The sequence below is a fragment of the Pithys albifrons genome, chromosome 1 (genome assembly GCF_047495875.1).
Source record: "Pithys albifrons albifrons isolate INPA30051 chromosome 1, PitAlb_v1, whole genome shotgun sequence".
NCBI lineage: Eukaryota > Metazoa > Chordata > Aves > Passeriformes > Thamnophilidae > Pithys > Pithys albifrons.
Window position 1 is genome coordinate 112,311,096 of NC_092458.1, and position 22,789 is coordinate 112,333,884.

General features: G+C 41.1%; 1 protein-coding gene across 3 annotated transcripts in view; it reads left to right on the forward strand.

Annotated features, from left to right (window-relative positions):
* HTR1F (5-hydroxytryptamine receptor 1F) overlaps nt 1-22,042 on the forward strand; it is a 108,186-nt gene extending 86,144 nt beyond the window's left edge. For 2 of the 3 annotated variants that reach the window (XM_071563576.1, XM_071563584.1), the window contains one exon: nt 17,978-22,042. In XM_071563576.1, coding sequence (XP_071419677.1) covers nt 18,016-19,116 — 1,101 coding nt within the window. In that variant the 5' untranslated portion in view covers nt 17,978-18,015 and the 3' untranslated portion in view covers nt 19,117-22,042. Of the gene's footprint in view, nt 1-8,985; nt 9,079-11,792; nt 11,921-17,977 lie in introns of all 3 variants that reach the window. The other variant, XM_071563567.1, reaches the window with a different exon arrangement.
* The last annotated feature ends 747 nt before the right edge of the window (nt 22,043-22,789 follow it).

Here is a 22,789-nt window from a genome sequence, read left to right on the forward strand (position 1 = left end):
GTTCTATATATGTGAGCTTTCGATTGCCATTCATTATTACTATTATAATTTTATGTAGTGGAAGGACTCCATCACCTTTCTAGAGAAGGTTTATTTCATTAACTCCATATGTACTGGTAGGAAAATTGCAGTAGAGCCTAAAAAAGAAGAGGCATCTTTAAGCTGAAGAAGTTAAAATGCAATTGAACAGATAAATATAGTCCCTCACACACTGTTTGCAATATACTAGAATAAGGGAAATAATATAAAACTATTCTGAATTCTTTTCAATCACTACAATTTTAGATACTTAAGAATAACTTATTTCCTAAGATTGAGACTCATTTGATTTAAATATTTAAGCAAGATTAAGTGCTTTTTAAAGATATGCAAGAAGTCACCCAGATGTTGAAAAGCTTTCTCAAGAAATTGCTACATGAAATTCTTCATCCTGTTTCATAGAGAATAGGAGATTTTTATGAGCTTTTCTCTGGTCATAAACAGAGCTTTAGGACAAGAAAGTAGTTGAAGCTATGCCTTGTGGCTAAAGCTAATAAATACAGACTGTCTTGGTCACTGACTTTTCAAACAATTGCCTTGTATGTGACTATGCCAAATAAAAGCTAATTTCAAACCATACAGAACTGGGGCCAGAAGGCAGCATGTGGATTCCTCACCAACTGAAGTGTTAATTCTCTAGAACCTGTACATTAGGAGACACATAGGAATAAAAATATCCTGATTGAACAGGACACAGGATCTGAACGTGCCTTTAACGTTCCGATCAAATGGCAGTAGACTCTTAAATTAAAAACAAAGGCTTGAAACAGCAAGAATTACTCAGGCTGACATTTTTACTATAGTCAGAAGAAAGTTCCTGTGCTCATCAGTCTCTTGGTTTTGATAGATAAATGATCCAAATAGTGCTCTCTCAAGCAACATTTGTGACATTCTTAAAGGTGGTTACTTTTTAGACCACCTGCTCTGAGACCACACAGATAAATACTTAATAACACAGCTTATGAAAACCTTTCAAAGTCAATTGCCTTTCCTATGGGCACACCTTAGGCTGGTTTTACATAACTGCTTTTAAAGTGCAAGTGCAGTGGTCATCATCTATGGCACACTGAGAATATTAAAAAGACCTATTCCCACATAAAGCCATTGCAATCTATAATGCCATTTTTCTTAGCAACCTGCAATGCAGCCAACATGTGCAGATAAGGATGCCTGAAGAAATAACTGCTGTTATTATTGTTCTTGCAAGATGAAAGTGGCACATATAGTTCCAGTCAAAAATCCAAATACTTCCTTCAGTTTCAGACTGGAAAATAACTTTGTCATACCATAGAGTCAAACAAATTAAAGACTTTCCTGTAACCACTTTCCTAAACAGACCTCTCTTCTCAACAATTGTACTGCAGACTTTTGTTAGCGCAATGCCACAGCTCTGGTCCCTTCTCAGGCATACTTCTCACCCACACAGAAACAGCAAAGCACTCACAGCAGTTGAATAAAAGGTCCCAAGTACCTCTTCTCTGCTCTTGCATGTGAGTAAAAGAAGAGCCACCAGGCACCAGCTTCTTGTGATTTGAAGACTGGTCAATACCCTCTTTCTGGATATTCTGTAACAACTACCACAAAAGAGTTTTTTAATTACATTAAGATGAACAAAAATGCTTTATTAAGTAACAATCAAGCAGTTCTTATCTTAAAGCCTACTATGGCTTACAGACCTGTGCTGGTTTAAAGGCGAATCAGCAGGGGAAATGAACTCACCACGAGAGAGATTATAAGTCAGAGCTAAAATTTACAAATAATATTACAATAAATACACTGACACAAAGGGAAATTGCCTTCAACTCACAAAAACCCAGCAGTATAACTCAGTGTCCTGGGGCACAAACCCAAGGGAGTTTGCCCTTGTGCTGAGACCCATGTGGTTCCCCCAAGTCCAGAGCAAAAGGAAGTGAAAAACCTGTTGGTGCAGGCGAAGGCTGTAGTCTGATTGAGAGCGGTGATCTCCTCCTGTCGAGGTCCTGCCGCTCCTCTGGATCCAACGAGAAGTCCCCGAGGTCTTCTTACCCACCACTTATGTACCCTCAGGGAGCACCCAGTTCCTCCCCCTGGGTGGGGACTCACACAATGGGTGATTAACTCTGGGAGCCAGGGGGTTTTGCTGAACTGTTGATGGCCCATTAGCAGCTCTGCCCCCCCCTCAGGCTGGGTGTGAAGGTTATAATGGCTCCCTGGGCAGCTGCTGCTAATGGTCCATTGTCCTTGGGGAATGAATAGAGGGGGTAGAATACACAGCTTTGATCACCCCCACACAGAGTTAACTGGTCCTTCCTACTGAACTAGGACAAGACCCTAGACCTTGATCAGGCAAGTGTTCAGTCAGACACGGAAAAACATGTATGATACTGTCAGCGGTACAGGGCCAGGGGCCCCGGCTGGAGTACATCCATTTTTCTAGCTGTAAGGAAATTTCTGGGGGAAAAGGATTGATAATTAATTGCCTTGTGTTCAAAGCATCAGATATGTCTGACGAACAGACCTCCTTATCGTTTCATTTCATTATCCAAACAGGAGGGGATGAGAAAAGAAGAAAGAAGGACCTGCTGTGTCCACAAACACAGCACTGCTAATAGCAGCTCCCTGACGTTTCAGCTACTCTCTGCAAGTTAGTTTCAGAGAGCAAATCTCCTAATAATCACTTGTCTTTAAAAAGGTTACCTCGAGCAATGTGCAAGCATTTGGCCGTGCTAACATACAAAAGTACTGAGCATTGTTATTTCCAAGTTGTTCTGCAGCACAACTTTCTGGGGGTCGCTACTGCCATTCTGCACCATGGCAACCTTTGATGACACTAGATGTCTGTCATTAAACTGGCCCACACTGTGGGCTGGTTACAATTGGAAGATGTAACAAGACTATTTGAACTAGATACTTTCTAGCCTATGTGCATTTTACACCTTATTTCAACCCTTCAATTCCAGGACTGTCCACGGAGCTGACAGTTTTCAATATATTTATGAAGTACACATACTGGAATGTCCATTTTACTTATAGAGACATTTAAGTCATTCCTTCACTCAAGATCTCCCAGTACCTCATGAAAATTGATTTCCTAGCAGTCACAAAGAAACTGAAGGGACTCCATCACCCTGCTTGGCACCAGCTGCTGGATACCACAGGGTGTGTGTGGGATTCTGGGCATGCAGGGGGAATGCCAAGGTGGCCAAGTGGTGCCCTGGTGCAGCAGAGAGAGGTCAGTTCAGAGAGGTGTGAAGGTGCCAGCACACTCGCTTGATTTGTGTTGCCCTTCTCTGGCATCCAACAGGGACCTTCCCAAAAGAGAGTTAGTTGATATTTGTGCCAAAACTAACTAAACAACAATCTCTAGAGTTGAAACAGATTTATCTGAAGAGTCACACTTTGACACAGTTCTCTAAATCGGGCAGAGGCAAACCAGCAAAAAGAGCAACCAAGTTCTCTGCACTGGGCAGAGGCAGTTGCTTTTGGCCAGTATTTCCCAGTGAACATCAGCTCCATTGCTCTTGCTGCATGTTACTCTAAAGGCAACATCCACACAAAGCATGTGATTCCTTCTTGCCATCCAACTTCAGCACTCTTACTAAAAGTAATCATCTCTTAATTATCACAGAAATCTCAAGCCAACATAAAAGCAGCAGTTATATTTAAAAAAAAACAACAACAACAAAAAACCAAAAACAAAATGTCAAAAAAAGAACAACAGACCATGTCAGGTACACATTTATCTAAATTAAAATCTTTATCCATTTCAATGTAATAAGGAGCATAAACCTACTGATCTCATTAAATACAGATGGAAAACATCTTACAGCCATGCTTTTCATCAAAACAAAAGGTTAATTTAATTATCCTGTACCACATTTGGTGATTATAAGTACTAGTCAAATTTTATTTGGGGGGCTTGGTTTTTTGTGGTGATTTTTTTGCTGGTTTTTGTTTGGGTGGTTTTTTTCTTCATGGTTGGTTTTGTTTTGCTTCTTTCTTCAGTGTTCTTCTGTACTTACCTTCCACATTATATCTTATCTCAAACTGAGAAATGAGAAACCTTCATGGTATTTTAAGGCCTGAAGTGTTTTTTTCATTACTAGCTGAAAATAACAGGGAAGTGAGGACTTCAATGTACTTGAACATTTTTTCTCCCCCTCCTTCAGCACTACTTCAATTCACAAGTTTTCTGAAAGCTTCTATGCTGTTTGTTATAGGGTTTTGGTTTAATTTCTGTTTAATTACAATTTGAATTTGGATTTAGATTAGTTGATAAATAAATGGTTGTTTTTGTGGTTTTCTTCTATGCAGTACTCCATAGTTTCTAGTGAATTGAGAATATTGACAGTTAATATTATGATCAAGCCAGGTCATATTGGAGTAATCAAAAGAAAAAGTATAAGTGCAATATTAATACAATGTTATTTCCCACAAAACAGTTTCTAAGATTTCAGGATAAATTTTGCTGCATAGTCTAAATAAGCTCCTAATGATTTCTGCTTTTTTCATTAGGCAGCCTTATCAGAAGCAGCGAGAGCAAAGCAACTGGAATAAATTCCATGCAAGTGAAAAATATTGAGATTGCTCCTGGGTACTGAAACAATGCATTTAAGTTATCAGAAAGGATAATAATGTTGCAGTTGAAGTCAAGTAACAGCAGATCCAGAAACTGCAACCGATGGTGTTGAAACTTTTCAACTCCAAATCCTAGAGTTAAAAATGTATAAACAGATAGAGCTTTCAAGTAAAGATAATATATTTAATATCTTCAGCTATTGGCAACCACATTCATTTTATCTGTTTCAACAGCTGGTGTGACCAGCTGGTGTTCTGGCCTGTTTCTCTTCAGGCTTGCTAGTGTTAGATGAAGCTGTAGGTGCTCAAGTCAACTGATGAGAGCAGCCTCAATGTATGGCAATAACTACCTGTATCTTTTTGAGAAAGCCTCCAAGTCGTGGGACTGTGAGGGAAGGGTTGTTTGATATATATGACCTAGTTACATCCTAAATATTGTGAATCAAGAAACAAAGAGCTAAAAAAAAAATCACAGAATATAATGACATCATTTAGTGGCTAAAAATGGGAAAAATTGAAATGAGAAAAAACCCAAGGGATTATACAGATGTAGAGACTTGCCTGAATCTGTTCATTACTCCTTTCCAGAAGAGTTAACACTAAACAGTCTTCAGCTTCAAAGAGCAAAGATGCATTTTGAACACTAAGGAAATGTAGTTTTCAATAATGACATCTTAAAGTAGAAAATATAGAAATGATGGAGGAAAATACAATGTGATACGTGCATATGGACCCACACAGGGGGATACATGAGACCCTATACTATAGTTCTCATTACCTGTCAACACTGTATTGATGTTAAAGTGTTAAAACCTTTTTCCATAAATTTCAGCATCTTCGAAAGTTAAAATTGAAAAGGCATTTTAGGAGACAGCTTTGGAAAAGACCAAATTGTAACTTCAGTCTCTCCTGGTAGAAAAATAGCTTCTCCTACTATAGTGTGCAGGGAAATCCTCCAGCTTCCTAATGTAACAGTTGGGCTGTAAGCAATCCAGGGAAAAGAATTCAGCATCTCCAACAGTGCTAAGCATAATGTTGTTCCCATGCATAACAAGCAAGGTAGATCATACAGAAGCATTGGCTCACCCTGTTTTTTTCCAGGTGTCTTCCAGACTGTGGTCTCAATGGTTAACTTTAACCATTTGCCTCTGTCCTTTACTCTTACTTTTTACCAGGTTATTATGTGAAAGCGCCTCTTATAATCCCTATCTCTCTCAAGCTACCAGGGCCATAGAAAGCCTCCAAGGGCTGAGAATACACTGGGGGTTTTCTGAACTCTCCAAATCAGTTCAGAGTACTGAAGTGTCTTCTGCAGATTTGGGAAATTAGACACAGCCTGTTTAATGCTTCTCTTCACCGCCAAATTGATATTATATGTTGTCATGCTCAAGTACTGTCAAACAGCTTTTTTAAAGCAGTCATTATGAAATATACTGAAATGTATTGCAAGTATGTAACAAAATTACCAAAGAAACATTCTTATCATATAAAAAAACAAATCTCATTTTCTCAGCACACAACTTGAGGAGAAATCAGCTGCTAGAATTACTTCATCTATGTTACTATTATAATATAAATCTAAAAAAACTAGCTTTGCTCAATTTCCTTTTGAAACTGCATACAATTTTCTTACTCAGGAAATGGAGAGCTGAAATGCTGCCTACAAGGATCCCTAGGATAAAGTTGTACCTAGACTTCTCTACAGTCCTCAAGGCTTTTGTAATCAGAAAGTTATATTTTAAAAGATCTTAGTAAGCCAACATCGATAGATTCTCAAAGGGAGAAAAAAAATCAGCAACAGTAAAAATTTTTGACATTTTGTTTGGAAATAGTTTCTTAGGCTTATCATTCAAGATCCTTTAGCTGTTTTATCAATGAGAAGTTTGGGGGATCAACTGACACTGGATAATCTTTTTAGACAATGACTCTTTGTACTGAATTCCTGGGACAACAATAAGGTTGTTTTTCATAATTAATTCTGAATCATCTATTTAAATTTTAAGAAGCCATTCACAGTCATCTGTGCTGTATGTCAAGTGTCACAACTACATCAGAATTATGCAAAGGAAAAAAGCTGTGTGTGACAGTCTGTTATTTTCCTATCAGGAATGAAAATGAGTTCACAAAGCATTAGAGAGCTTAAGACCTGATTTAGTAATCACAGCATCTGCAACAGGAGACCTGGCTGGTCCAGGAAGCTTCCTAAGGAAGATAAATCCTTGTTTGGACATTTTTTACACTATTCTGCTGCTACGAGCGTTCTTTAAATTTTTGTACCCCTAAAATATACTCAGGGCTAAACGTTTCCAGGAATTATTCATCAGGCTGTGATGCCAGCTGACCACAGAGACAGTCATTCTCTGCCAAAATGAGATCCCTGAGACCTTGAGAGGTTTTGCTGAGCTCCCTGTCTGTGTTGCGCACAAGTAATTTCCAGAGCAGCTATTGGTCTGTGCTGGTGGCAGCTGCTCCAGTTCACTCCCTCTCCTCCTCACCACAGCAGACAACACTGATCCAAGGAAACATGCCAGAAAACCCAGAAATCCCATACACTGACTTCCACCACAGCACATGGATGTGCTAATTGGTGCATCTGATTCTTCAAAGAAATGGCTATAATTGTACAATTTCGACATGATTCAGCAGCAGTGCAGATACAGACACATGCAGATGCATCACAGGGGGTACTCCAACATCCCTCCTTCCCAGACATTCCACTCCCTCAAGTTCTCCCCAGAACTCTTCCACCTGATGTCTCCACAGCTCTCCTCACAGCACATTTGATTTCATGAATCTGTCCTGGGACATATTGGTACTTCTAAAGGGAGTCATGTTGCAATGCAGTAAGAAACCAAAGACATGATAAGAGCTACAAAATAGTTTGAAACTGAAAAGGAGGAAAGCTAAATCCCAATCTGCACTAGAGAAGTTTTGCCAGCATAGCTACATCCAAGATCTCAAGATGCAGATGGTTTATACAGGCCTGGAACAAAATGGGGATTTTGCCACTAGCACTTAAGCCAATTTGCTGAGTGAACGTAACTCTTTTGGCTAAAATATTCAGTTTTGTAAATGCTGGGATTTAAATTCCTAAAACTAATAAAAATCAATCAAACAAACACAATAACACAGACTCCATACCATTGGTAAAGCATATGAAAGAAACAAATAAGGACTTCCTAGCGATCCTGTGGTTCTCGTGGGAAGTCTGAGCAGTTACCTGCCCACATTAATGCTCTGCCTCCGTGCAAGAGAAAGCACATACAGGAATAGCTCTACATAGTTTATTACCAGCACTGTGACACTCCATGCAGAGTATAGCAAAAATCATGTGATGTTTAGTATAGACCTATATTTGAAGGCACAGTATCTGAATTTTAGGAAGATAGCCCTCAACCTAAAGGGGTGAATAAATCAGCCTTAGTACAAAAAAATTCTTCTGGACCCACAGTAGAAACCCTGAGAGTCCACAGTTTACCAGCATTTCAGACTGGACAGGGTCTGTGGTGTCATTCCCCACTTTCTGCAGTGGTGACAGCCCTCTGAGCCCAGGTCCTCTTGCCAGCCAGGCAAACTACAGGACCTTGCACTCATCCTTACCCTTCCCCTCCTCACACCCTTTTCTGGCTCTCTCCCTAGAGCCACCATTGTCCACTGGTGGAAGTCATCAAGGCAAGGCAGCCTGGCACCCTCAAAAAGAAAAGTGTTGTCTGAAAGAACAAAACAAACATTCATCCACAACAAAATCCTCTCCCATTGATGTATCACTTTGAGAAAGCTTTCCACAAATTCTTTATGCTTTTCTGGCAGTGTGCAGATCCTTTTCTCTCTGTCTTTCCTGAGGGGATGGGAAAAAACAAACAAACAAAAATAAACAAACAATAAAAACACACAACAACTTTTTGAGTTCTAGTTCCTCTAAAAGGTTGATACTCTTAATGTTCATCCCACTTCCAAAACCACCAATTTTAAAGACTGTTTTGTTTGTTTTGCTTAAAGTACTTCTTGGCCAGGGCTGTATGCACATTACTCAGAGGAAACAGCATGAATTGTCCCAGTTAATCCTGATAAAGAAAACTGCTGTTTAGTGCAAACCCAATACACTTTACCATCTGGTAGGGTTATCCCATTGCATACAGATAATAAGATCAGGGCAAAGACCTTCAGTCTACATGATGATGAGGTGAGGATGAGAATAAAGACAAATGACACAATGAAAAGAACATAGAGGAAGACATTGGGAAGTTTGCACTAAGATAAATACTGCTCTAAAAAGCATCAGTCTCCAAAAACCAGGCAGACATAAGATTGAAGATTTGTGTGAGTTTTGCCATCTCTCCAAATTGTAAGTGATCAAGCACAGACTTGTACTGCTTTTGTGTCACACAGAACCTCTGCTGCAGAGGAGGAACAGTGACACATCACCTTCACTCCTCTTCCAACAAGCTCTTCTGAGACCAATTCTCCCTCAAATCTGTCCTGGTAAGCACACAACAAAAAAATTGTTGGACTGGGTGATAGTTTGAAAATTATGTTTTCTTATATTGTTGATTGAAACAGAGATCTTTTCCAGGTACATATTTGAAAACATTGATTTGTTTTGTTACTGAAGTTGATCTCCTTGTAAGAGTTTCAGAGGTGGGTGTGTCAGTGAAAGGTTTGTGACTTACAGCTGCATGTGTGTGTGTTTGCAGAGGGCTGGCAAAGAACACATGACATCAAAGCATAAGGATGTGGGGGAAGTGGGAGAAACAAGCTGCATTTTGTGGCTGTTCAAAAGGAAGTAAAGCTGCTTCTCAACCACCACTGCTCTTTGGTTCCAAGTCCTTAGCTGAAAAGGTAGTGTTTTGAAACACAAGCAAAACCATTCTGCATTTTCAATGCCCTACACAAATTTAATTGATAATCATGAAAGCAAGTCATTCCTGCATTGTATGAAACTATTGTACAAATTATATGCACAGATGGGGAATAGTCACTTCCTTGATTCATTGCCAATCCAAATAAAAACAAACAAAAACCTTGCTTTTTCCTTCAACAGAACTAAAGTTAAAATTTTAAACACCTTTTCCTAATACAGAAAATTTTTGATTGAATGGAACATTTCAGGCTGCTAGATCCAAACTAAATAAAGGATAGATGCCAAAAGTGGGGATAGGAAATGAGTGGCCCACTTGTGATATGGAGGGTTCAAGTTCAGACCCTGACCACCCATTCAAGGGAACCTGTGCCTCTAAGACAGGGTACTGACAACATAGTTACAGGGATTTTGTCTGTCTATATAGAACACTTGCCATCATGAAGGTTCCGTTTTGCTCAGTGTACAGCTCATGCAGGTCTATGGGGTGCCGAGAAAATACTTACTTCATTTCTCACAGATTTTTTTTTTTTTAAAACAGCTCTGAATAGCAGCAGAAGAGGTGTCAGGAAGCAGCTCCCATGGGCTCTGTTGTCCAGAACCTGGTCATCTGGGGCTCTTCCACAACATATACAATACAAGAGGCAACTATCCAGGCCACAATTATCCAGAGAGGTCTGGACTAGGGATTCAGACCAGCCTCAGATTAGACAGGAAACTGAACCCCTTCATCTAATCCATTATAGAAACAAATCAGTGCTATCTCCTCAGAAACTATGAAGAGGGGAATGAAATTTTTCCTTTCTCCAGGCAGAATGATCAAATCATAATATATTCCCTCTCTGGCCACACAACAACTGAATCTGAGTATAGGAGGCATGCCTGCTGTTTTGTATAAGCAGACCTGTCATCCTGTGGACCGTGTTGTTCTTACCGCTCCTCCTTCCAGCCTCCCAGAGGGCTGGCTGAGAAGCTGGCTTGCCTCCTTCCTCTTCCCCTCAGCTAGATTAAAACAGATGGCAGAGGAATATGAAATAAAGAGCAAACAGAGGCAAGTAACCAATTTTCCAAAATGAGACAGAAAACTAAACCCTTAACATCAGCACTAGAAGCAGCAAGGAATGCAAGATTACTCTCTGAACATTATTTTTCTATGTAAGAAAATGGAGTGGTTGCTACAGCTATGGTGACAGTAAGCAGGGGAGGTATCCTCCAGGCAGGCTTGACAGACAGCATGTGACAACCCTGCTGTCCAACAGATGTGAGTAGAGATGACAAAAGCATTGAGGAATGCATCACAGACTAACCCCTCCTGTGCAGCAACTCTGCTTCCCAAGCAGATTTGGTTGAGGACTCTGCTCACTGTTACCTGGCTGTTTAAAGTCAGATCAAGTGGTACCTCTCCAGGAACTGCAGTGACAGCTTTGAAATCACAGAATCAATTAGGTTGGAAAAGACCCCTGAGTTAATCAAGTCTAAACTATGACCAAGCACCACCATGGCAACCAGACCATGGCACTGAGTGTCATGTCCAGTAGTACCTTAAACAACTCGAGGGACTGTGGCTCCACCACCTCCCTGTGCAGCCCCTTCCAGTATCTAATCATCCCTTCTGTGAAGAAATTCTTCCTAATGTCCAACCTAACCCCCCCCTTGGCATAGCTAAGTACTGTGTCCTCTTGTCCTATTACTTGTTACCAGGAAGAAGAGATCATCTCCCACCTGGCTACGCTCTCCTTTCAGAGAGTTGTAGAGAGCAATAAGGTCACTTCTGAGTCTCCTTTTCTCCAGGCTAAACAACTCCAGCTCCCTCAGCTGCTCCTCACAGGACGTGCACTCCAGACTCTTCTCCAGGTCCCTTCCCTTCTCTGAACACACTCCAGCACCTCAGTGCTCTTACTGAATTGAGGGACCCTAACCTAGACAGATGATTTGAGATGTGGCCTCAGCAGTGCCAAGTACAGAGGGACAGTTTCTTCCCTGGTCCTGCTGGACACACTATTCCTGACTCAGACCAGGATGCCACTGGTCTTCTTGTCCACCTGGGCACACACTGGCTCATGTTAAGTCACTGTCAACCAGCACCTCCAGGTCCTTTTCCACTGGGCCACTTTCCAGCTGCTCTGCTCCCAGCCTGTATCACTGCATGAGGTGGTTGTGGCCAAAGTGCAGGACTCAGCACTTGGTCTTCTTGAACCTTATCCCACTGGTCTCAGCCCATCAATTCAGCCTGTCCAGGTCCCAGAGGAAAGGAGCTGCTCTCCCCTGTGACAGAGGCCAGGAATCCCTGTTCTGTGGGGTTGTTATGTTTGGGCTTGAAGAGTCTGATATTTTGCAGACTGGAGAACACAGAGCATTTGGTAACACTCGAGAAGGAAAGAAGCAAGGACCAAAGCCTCCTGGAGGGAGATGTGTCAGAGGAGTCACAGCCAGCACACTGCAGTTTATACAGTAGGAAACATGAAGGTGAGTTAATTACACTGGGGAGATGAGAACAGAGCTATTTCAGTGCTTCACTCTGCCCATTTGCCAGAGAGTATTTTCTTCATTCTCGTCCTGACAAAGTTGGTGCTTGCATCTCTCTTTTCAGCATCCAGTGGCAGAGGACAAGCTCACCTTCCCTGGCAGCCAGAAAAAGCCTTCAGACTTGGCATTTCAGCTGCTTCAGTGGAAGCATTACCTGCCTCCTGTTGATTTTGTTCCAGGAGCAATAACATGACAGAGCAGACATACAGGGTGGCGACTTTCAGAGCTAAATCTAACAGATTTAGTCATTTTAACCATTTGGGATTATTTCTGTTGGGTGAAAGAATTTAAAGAGATATCCAGAAAATTAAATCAAACATAATCTCTGTTGTGCCTGACACAAAACATACTGCAGCACATCATTTTGCCAACAGAAGGAGTTTTAAGACTGGAACACAGCTAAGAAAAGCATCAAATACAGGTTCACTATGCAACTTCTGTGCCTCACATTCAAGACACAGAAATAGTCTTGTCTTTGCCATTCTCTAAGAAATCAGAGTGCCTGTGATGAGACCTGGAGGTACCTATTCTCCAGGACTCTTAGATTTGTTTCCTTCTTCTCTTATGCTGTTACTCAGGACAGGGTGCAAAGCTTATTTGTTTGCCTATGCTTCTCCTGAGGGGTGTTTGGGAGACAAAAATTCACATTATTTTTAGTTTATATTAGTTCAATTGATTTGTCATGTTAGAATTGTGCTCTCTGTCTCTAGAAATGGGTCCATTGTGACCTCTTGCAAGTGGAAATTATAAATTATTCCAGCTTATAGAGACTCTTACAAGAAAACCCAAAGAGCTATTGAGATATTCCGCCAGCTACCAATATATTTCAGGTCCAGAAGGTGCTCAGTCCCACGGATTGAGACAGTACCACTGAAAGCATTACTTCGGCATGCATGTACAAATATTTGTTGACAGATTAAGAACTCTACCTCCTAGTTAAACTGCAGATATAGAGAAAAAAAAAAAAGAAGATGAAAAAAGGAGGGGTGGGTTTAAGCAAGCAGAAATGCAGACTGGGTAAGGAAAGTTGGCAACCTTGTAATTTCTGCTTCACACTTCTGTCTGCTGACAGACATCTACTTTGCATTCCAGAAAAGGCAAGTTTGCTGCAGCAGCCTTTCAGCTGGCAAGTAACTTCTCTTACAAACCTTACAGTTGTCCCTGCCTTGTCCCAGGGCATGCACTGTAGCTTTAGGAGCCTTAGCAGGAGTTATTGGTAGAAAAGAATTTAAGGACAAGGCACTAAGAATCAAGTGAAAAGTGTCCCTCTGCCCTTCCTTATCTGTTAGGATACCAGGGTTCAAGCTCAAAGTACATGTCTCCTATCAGATCCAAGTACAAGCTGCTCATCCTTCTTAGACAGATTATTTTAATCCAAAGGAGTAATATTTCCTTCGCTCGTATTTAATATGGTGGATCCTTACTTAGCTAATTGTCATTAGTACATCACATGGTTAATATCTGAAAGACACAGTCACATCAGGAAGGATTTTTGCAAGCTTATAAAGCTTCAGAAGTTTCAGGACCCAAGCGAGGCTGGTACCTACTTAATCCTTCCATGGTTATTTTAGTTTTACCTTCAGTGAGGATCTGGTTAGCCTATACAGAAACAGGTGATATAAACAGGATAGCTGAAAACAACTTATGTTTAATGAGCCCCTATGTAAAAAAGCAAGCAAACACCACCTCTCAACCCCACCAAGTACAGGCAGAAAACTTCTATTCAAAAGCAGTACTTAAACCCTATCAGCAAGTTTTTCCACTGCCAATGTTTACAGCAATATTAAAAAAAAATTAAAAACTTCTAGCTAATTCAGCCTAAATTTGAATTCCAAACAGCAGGCTGATGATGTCCTTCCCAAGGGCATTCCCAGCCATATTTCTTCAGCTATCAGCATTTCACATTTTTTTTCAGATTTACTGAAAGGTAGAGTAGTTCTGTTTTACAAACATGGAAGGACAGCCTAATGCTATTTAACAGGAGTAATCTTATTACTGTTATGTACATCTCAGACACAAATGAGTGGTTATGGGCTTAGTAACACATACACATGATCAGACAAAAGTGAGGAGCAACAATAACATCTGTTTTCCTTAAATTTCTCTAGTGGGCCCTTGGTGTTTACTTTTGTGATAAGGCTGCACAGACATTTTTCCCCAAACATTCTAAACAAGATCAGTAGAATGATATACATGTGCTTTTACAGACAAGGAAGTACTCATATTCTGGTTACTTTAGCATGCCATATCTGGAAGGGAAGGAAAAAGGATCTGTAGACGTGGCAAATTCCTCAGAAATAATAATGTGCATGTATCCAAGGTAAGAGACACACTATCTTGGGTGCAACTTGCTTTATTCACAGAGCTCTTGTTCAGCAACCATAAGTAATAATATTAAAGATGTCTTTTTCACCAGTCTGAAATTCCAGACAACATAATGCAATTGAAGTTTCAAGTTTTTCCAAAGTTTTCCAATAAAAGCTGCATACTGAAAAGATAATAACAACAGAACACTACCAACTACATCAAGAAAAACTCCCAGGGAATTTGCATTATCAGTGATAAGCTGATAGATTCAGCTTAGTCCTTCAAGAGGGACACTGAATTGCCAGTTCCACAAAAGCAGACTTAAAAACATCTGGACTGTAATAATTATTTTGAAAATAATTGCATGCTGAAAAGAGTCACTGCTAAACCCATCCTGTAACTGTTGAAATACAGATTTCTCTCCAGGTCAGCATGGCTGCAGTTTGTTTTCATTCACGAAAGTAAATTCACTGCTAAGGGAAGAGAGCTTCAAGTCTTCCATGCTTTATTTTGAAACATTATGTCAGGTATGTGGCCTAAAGAGACACCACACCACAGGGCAGAGGGACTGTGCCTGCTCTATGGGGCAGGAGCTCAGTGAACTCACAGGAATAACAGCAAAGTCCAAGCTGGAAGCACAGCGTGTAGCTATGCCAAGATGCCCACCTGTGGCATGATCAGAAATTAGACCTTCTCTGCACTAAATGCATGCAAGAGATAATTCATGCTACTAAGAGAAAGCAATACAAATGCACAAAGCAGAGTACCAGGGAGGTCTCTTGCAGCTGTTTTACAGAGAATGAACAGAAGCGCTGTAATGGATTTGCTCCAAAATTGACAAGGAAAGGCTACAGCCAGGGGGCAGAAGCCAGCTCTCCTAATTCAGTGCACTCCCAACAGGTTTATCCTTCACACCCCTAAACGTGGGTCAGTTGCTTACCGAGGACAGAAGCCAGTGATGGTAACTGACTGAAATGAGATCAACTTAGCAAGAGAAAATCCAGAATTAGTTCATCTTGGATGTGATAAAAAGAGAGACAGTCCTTAAACACTGCTGGCACTTCAACTCTACATATTTATAAAATAATTTTTTTAGTTAATGATCACCTAATAAAGTTGCAGGAACGTTTCCAACACAAGTTTCTGATTTGTTACTGCCAGTTAGAAGATCCCCATCCCACCTGAACAGGAAAGCCACCAAATGTTGCGACTGGCAGTCCTAAGCAGCACAGCCCGTTGAATGGCTCTTTAACCTCAAAGGCATCTTGTAACCATTGTGCTGTCTCCCCTGGAGGGATCCACACTCTGGTGTACACAGCAGCCCGTGGAGACCACCCTGGACAGCTGCTGCAACAGCAGAAACTCTTAACTCTCCACACAGGAGCAGGAGGGTGTTTTTACTCTACCTATTATGTCCAGATGAGTACCATTAAAGAACAGGTTATGCCCTATGAACAGGAGACTCCAGCATAATTATCTCACAGTAATACACTGAAATCTCAGTGTGGGAGTCTCCAATACCACTGTATTGTCATGCCAGCAGCCTGAATGAAAGCTGGGCACACCAGCTGATAATCTTAAAACCACACAGAAGAGCATAATCACCACACTTGGCAAGTAAGGACTTTTCCATCACTTTCTTCTTATAAAGAAACAGCACTGGGGAAACATAGTTATTTCTACGTAGCAGGTTTACAAACCTACCCATACTATTTTGCTTACTCCACAATCTCAAACTGAATAATCCTTCAAAAGCTATTAATCAGCTTTCATTATCTCAAAATTGCTTTTCGCTTGCTTGCAATTAAGGACTAATATCCAAAGAGTTAGAAATTTATAAGGTAATTAACAATAATGAGTAACTTTTAAAGTATGATCAACTGTTGGATATCAACAGATGTCTTAGTTTTGCACAGTGAACTTTTCCCCCCATGTTTATACAAGCTAAAAACCAAGATTCATTTAGCAGAGGTTGAACATTCACCAGATAATACTACATCTGCCTATTCTTTCTTTAGAAGGCAACTTGTTATAGACAAAAATATCTGCAAACTACCAATTATTGTGGATTCAGAAGGTTTTATGGTGACACTGACATGACAAAAGATCTATTTTTACAAGTGTAAAGAGTATTTCCAGTTTAGAATAAGGAACATTGCAATCAGCTCATATCCAGGACAAGAATCTGCTCAGCATTTGTAAATATCACCACATGAAATTCATTTCCTTTCCTTGTGCTTCCCTACAATGAAATGTTGGTCAAGCAGTGCTAAAAACTTTTTTTAGTAGGTCAAAAGCATATTAAGCATTAGAATAGATTAGAATATCAAACCAAATTAGTGAGCTAGGTCTAAGATTATAAAGAGTGTATGATGTTACTTTTCAGCCACTTTTCAGCATAATATCAAGAAGTTTTAGTTATGTTAATGAGACTCATTTCTTCTGAGGAAAAATTATACACTTTTTTCATGTATTTCCCTACATGTGGCATCCAATGTAACACAAATGCAAGTCACCCACTACCCTCCAAAATCCCCACTTACAGGTTCATCAGGTAGATCTTACTCACACAAGGAGCTGCAGGGCAGAACTCACAAGAGGATGAAATCTGATCCTCTTTAAGTCCAGGTTATAACTCACAATAAAAGGTGGAAGCACCTGATTCAGCTGCAGTCCGGAGAGTGCTCAGAAACTCTTTGTGATAAGAAAGTAGGGTGTTAATCCCCAGAACATAATCAAGAATTTATTTCATCAGTATTTCCCTGCTTTTTTCTTCTGGCAGAGCAATAAGAGGCATTAAGCTGTTGCCATAGAGAGAGTAAGCAGAACAAATATCCAAGCATTTTGCAGTTTTCTTTAGCAGCAATCACAGAATAGCAAAACTTGAGGAAACAAAGATGTTCTGAAGACTCTAACCTATGTATAATATCTCAGTTAGACAATAAGTCAACCATTTGAAGGTTTAAAATATATTTAGCTGTTTCATTTAGAGTTGCAGAACAGTAAGCTATAAAAATGACACTTAATATGCAATTTTTTCTTCTAGTTGTACTGCAGTCTTTCACATTTTGGTTTTCTCTCGGAAACTATGTCCCAGTTTAGAAAGCCCATGCTTATCTATACATAAGGAATGACTCATACTGATGAGGGAAAAATAGTTTATGTAGAGAAAATAAGCATTATGTCTGTTGGATTAATGTTTCCAACAGTTGGTACACTGCTTGGGGAGTGAACAGTACTAGCCTAAAAGCAGTGTGACTGCCTACTTTAGGATGAGATTGTTCACATTTAACCAATTTCAAGACTTCTCTACAAAACATTCACAGTAAGCATTTTTAGCTGGAGGGCTGACTCTACTGGTGCTGCTGCCCTGCTTAAGGAACCTGGTTCTCTGTGCAGCACCATAAAGGGCTGTGACCTCTCAGGCACCATAGCACACTCCTCCCCCCTTGCCACACAAACATTCCCTTCCCAACAGCATGACCACCAAGAAAGAGGAGGCCCTTATTCTGGAGGCAGAGCATCCCATATAGTGCTAGCCAGGAAAATCTGGGGTCAGAATAATTTCTAATGATAAGTCAGAAGTTCTTGTAAGCTTGGGGGCCAACAGTTTTTATTTTAAGATAAAAAATTGCAAGAGTTCTTGCAGGTTAAAGATGCACTTTCTGAATGTTTTCACTTTTCCAACAGGTAACTGCTACGGGTAAAGATCACCTTTAAAAGGGAACATGGATTTAATAAACTCAACTGAACAAAACAGTACATCAGAACCGTTCAAATGGGTGACATCCAAGATTCTCATTTCCATTACCCTGTCTGTGCTTGCACTAATGACAACAGCCATCAATTCTCTTGTGATGACTGCAATAATTGTGACAAGAAAACTCCACCACCCGGCCAACTATCTAATCTGCTCTCTTGCAGTGACTGATTTCCTTGTGGCAGTCCTGGTGATGCCCTTCAGCATTGTCTACATTGTAAAGGAGACCTGGATCATGGGGCAAGTGGTGTGTGACATTTGGCTGAGCGTGGACATCACATGCTGCACATGTTCCATCTTGCATCTCTCTGCCATTGCATTGGACCGGTACAGAGCGATCACAGATGCTGTGGAATATGCACGGAAAAGGACACCTAAGCATGCTGCCATCATGATAGCAGTGGTGTGGATCATATCCATTTTTATCTCCATGCCACCTTTGTTTTGGCGGCACCAGACGGCCAGCAGGGACGACGAGTGCATCATCAAGCACGACCACATAGTTTCCACCATTTACTCCACATTTGGCGCCTTCTACATCCCACTGGCCTTGATTCTGATCCTTTATTACAAGATATACAAGGCAGCAAAGACATTTCACAGGAGAAGCGTCAGCCGGATTGTAAGGGAGGAGGGGGTAAATGGACAAGTCCTTTTGGATGCAGGTGAAAGAAGCACCAAATCAGCTTCAATGCCCAGCACAGCAGAGAAGACATCAGATCCCCTGGTGAACTCTGATAAAATCAACGTCACCTTACGAAGTCCCAGGTCTGAATCTAAGCATGAGAAGTCCTGGAAAAAACAGAGAATCTCTAGCACAAGAGAGCGAAAAGCAGCAACTACGCTGGGTCTGATCTTGGGGGCATTTGTGATGTGCTGGCTCCCTTTTTTTGTAAAAGAAGTAGTTGTTAATACATGTGAAAGATGTCACATCTCAGAAGACATGTCTAATTTCCTAACATGGCTGGGATATATAAATTCCCTTATTAACCCTTTAATCTACACAATCTTTAATGAAGATTTCAAGAAAGCCTTCCAGAAGCTTGTGCGATGTAGGCAATACTTTTAAGAGCTTTTGTTCATATAAGGAGAACACACTCATTGTTTTTTAACCTGTATAAATTTATATAACTGAGATGGCATTTGTTGTATTTAAGGAAAGGCACCAAGACTCTGTATTTACATTGTGACTTTTTTTTAATAAGTAGTATTTGGAGCATAAATTGCCCAAGTTTTAAAGAGATGGATCATCTGGGATCAGTTTTGCTCTAGAAAATGAGGTAGCATATTGTGGCTCTGATTCAGCTGGGATTTGCACAGCTGCGTAGCTTGAAGCATAAGGTATTATCTTAAATATGAAGGAAATGCACACTTGAAGTAGACAAAGTTTTTTTTAAAAAGTAACCCTCAAGCATCAATGAAATTTTAAGTATAACAATGCACAGGTTTTTAACTCTCCTAATATAGAATAGAAAATACAATATGAAATCATGACAGTATTTAATAAGCATGGCACAGACCTGCAGGATAGAGCCAAGCCATTTCCAGCAAAGGGTAGTAGCTTTAACTATATCTACCATCATGCTATACTGATTAGCTGAGTGCAGCTGCAGCCCTGCCTTCTCCCATAGATGAGGGTCTTCCCCTTGTTGTGCCCCCACAGCACCCCAGCAGCAGTCAAAGGGCTTTCTTGGGTTACCAGTTTCATAGCAAGTGTTGTGAGCCCTCTGCCACTGCACACCTACAACAGACATGAGCATAACCCCAAGGGAAACAGCCTCCAGTGAGCTGGGTACACATAGTGCCCAGTGCTCTGAGATACCACTGCCATGGGAATTGGGGAAGGAAAGCTCATAAAGAACAGCTGGTCCTCCTTATGGAGACATAAAAAGGGAGAAAATGTGAGATACTCCTTTGTTCCTGTCCCCATCCCTACCTCACAGTCCTGGCCAAGCACAGTACCTGTGACTTGAAGCACCAAACCCAACCACACAGCTTGTGCCAAGGCCCCCAGCGCACTGCTGCCTAGTGAGGTTTGGCTGAAGGCCACCTAATGAAGACCTGGGGGTAACAGCTCTGGCTCAGCACGTTCAGCCTTCCATCCTCAGCAGCCTGATGTGCCCCAAGTCTTGAGTGCCTGGAGCACTAGGGCTGTGGAACCTCTTACCAAGCATGTGAGAAAGCCCCACAGTGCTGGCAGCAGGGCTGTCTGGAAAAGGTTGTGCAGCAGCTTCAGCAGTCAGGGCAGGTGGAGTGACCTCAGTATGAAGTGCATACCTGGGCAGGGGATCCTGTGCGTACACACTGGCAGGCACAGGCACCTTTAAACCCTTCCTTCCCCCAGAGCATCTAGTCCATATCCCCAGTTCCAGAAGAGCTAAAAAGGCCTTGTAGGCACAGCCTGGCCAGCTTGTTCAGTCAAAGGTAACCTCAATGAACAAATCCTTTCTCAGGCAAGACATCACCTTGGCAAATCCTGATTGACATGCTCTAGATGTCAAGCCACGGTGCAAGACCAGCCCTCACCTCAAAACCAGCAGTGAAAGTTTGCTGACAGTTAAGGGTGCTTTTGCTCCCACATGCAGACAAGTGACTAAGAGCCACACCATAACCCAAGGACAGGTTTTACACTTTCCAGGACAAACAGATTCAGGCTGTGTCACTAAGAGCCCAGCTTGGAATTCATTGCCAGGCATTCAGTGCTGCCTCACAGGAATAGGGACTTGAGGGTCCTTAAATGAACTACAAAGCTGGCTGGCTGTAACAGTATTCTGCAAAGGTGCTACAATTTGGCACCTGGGCCAGGAGCTTAGGAACACCACAATGGAGACAGGAGACCTCTATGTTCACACTTAGTCTGGGAAAGGTGTCACCTGTCTTTGCAGTTGTTCTTTCAGGAGACTTTCAGTGGTTTGCAGTAGACAAGAAAACAGGGGGGAAAAAAGAGCCATCACTGTCTTATGTCCCTCCCTCTCTCCTTCCTCCATATTACAAACTCCGGAGATTTTTTTTTTATTTTGCTCTCTGGTTACCATCTGACACAACAGCTGCCAGAAAAGTTTCTGTGAGATGACAAGGTTTGAAATTTGAGATGTTGAACTAATTTGTTTCTGCCACTTGCAACTTACTGTATTCTGCTTTCACATCAAGGTCGAAATGAAATGCTATTCAGAAATAGTAGAAACAGTGCATTCGCTTTAGCATTGATTTTAATGCAGCCAGGAATCTAATGGAAATCTCACTTGTCATATTATGTACCTCCAGCACAGCAGTAGCACAGCTAAATTTTGAGGATATCAGGATGTGACAGAATGGAATTGGCTCATGCTCAGAACAAAACTAGTGCACTTCACTACCACTGCAGCCAGAGCACAGCCTCTGCAGCCCCCATGACCTCAGCAATGGCTGCATTATGCTGAAATAAAGAAATTGCTTTAAACATCAGCTGTGCTCTGCTGTTTCCAGAAAGAGCCATGAAATCTAGCTTTGTAAAACAATTAAAAGGAGGCAGCAAAGACAATCCCACTAAAACATTTAATATTGAAGACTTTTTTTTCCCGTGTTTCCTGAGTACTGACTCATAACACTGTGTATCTGGGGGCATCTATTCCTCTCCCTGCTTCTCCCTTCGCGACTGCTGGAGTATAGAGTACATTGTTTATCCTCTTGCAGGCAAGATGTTTGACAATATCTTGTGAAATCAAATTAGAAGAAAAAAGTCGGGGCTGCTTTTTAGGAGAAAAGATACTTAAAATACTCATTTAAATAATAATGGATAAAACTCAAAGAATGGAACCATATGTAGATAAACACAAAATAGCTGTCATTTATGCACTGCTAACAGTATTATATTCTGAATCTAATTAAGATGCTAAATATTTCTCAAGATGCGGGGTGGTTTCTTTTGTACTATTTTCACTGAGCTGTATCTGCTCACCCTTCAATACCCAGTGGTGGAAGAGAACTACAATAAATCTAATCAAACAAGTGGGCAGTTGTTCTATTAAAAGCACTTGTGGCTTGTGGACCATCATTTCTTGGTGTCTGACTGCGACTCATCACTAGTTCCCTGACAGAATTCACTGTGCCAAACACTTTCTCCCACACCACCACACGGTATCATTTCATCTCTAGCATTTACCCATGCATATGATGTGTTCAGAAAAAAAAAAACATTAATTCCTCCTTCAAGAGGCATAAAGGTTAAGATTTCTGCAGGATACTGCTCCCCTCCCCATGAAGCATGCAGGCATCCACTGGACCTTAGCACCAGATTCAAGGAGCAAGATTTTATGAACTGGAGCTAAAATTTTTTCCACATAGCTCTGTGCTCTGAGAGAGTTCAGTTTCAGCAAACAGCAAAAAAATATGTCTGATTTCCCGTCTCTATCAGAAGACTGTGTATGTGTATGCGTATTTCAGAGAAAGGGTTTACATCTCCTCCAGAGTTTTGACAAAGCTTTCTGGATCCCTATTCCTGCTGCAGCTACCCTCACCATTGCTGTTTGCTGCCCAGCCATCAGTTTAGATTTCATCCCACACCCAGAGAACTGGCTTGGAGCAGCTGACCCACTCCCACTGCAGCTTTCACAGATAAGTCCTGAAGCAGCTGTGAACACAATACCCAGTTCAGGTGGGTAGTTTTTGCTAATGAAAACCAGTGAGATATACCTCATTATCCTGTGCACATTTCTTTGCCTTGCCTCCCTGCCAGATGCTTTTTTGGTGTCCTTTTCTCCTGA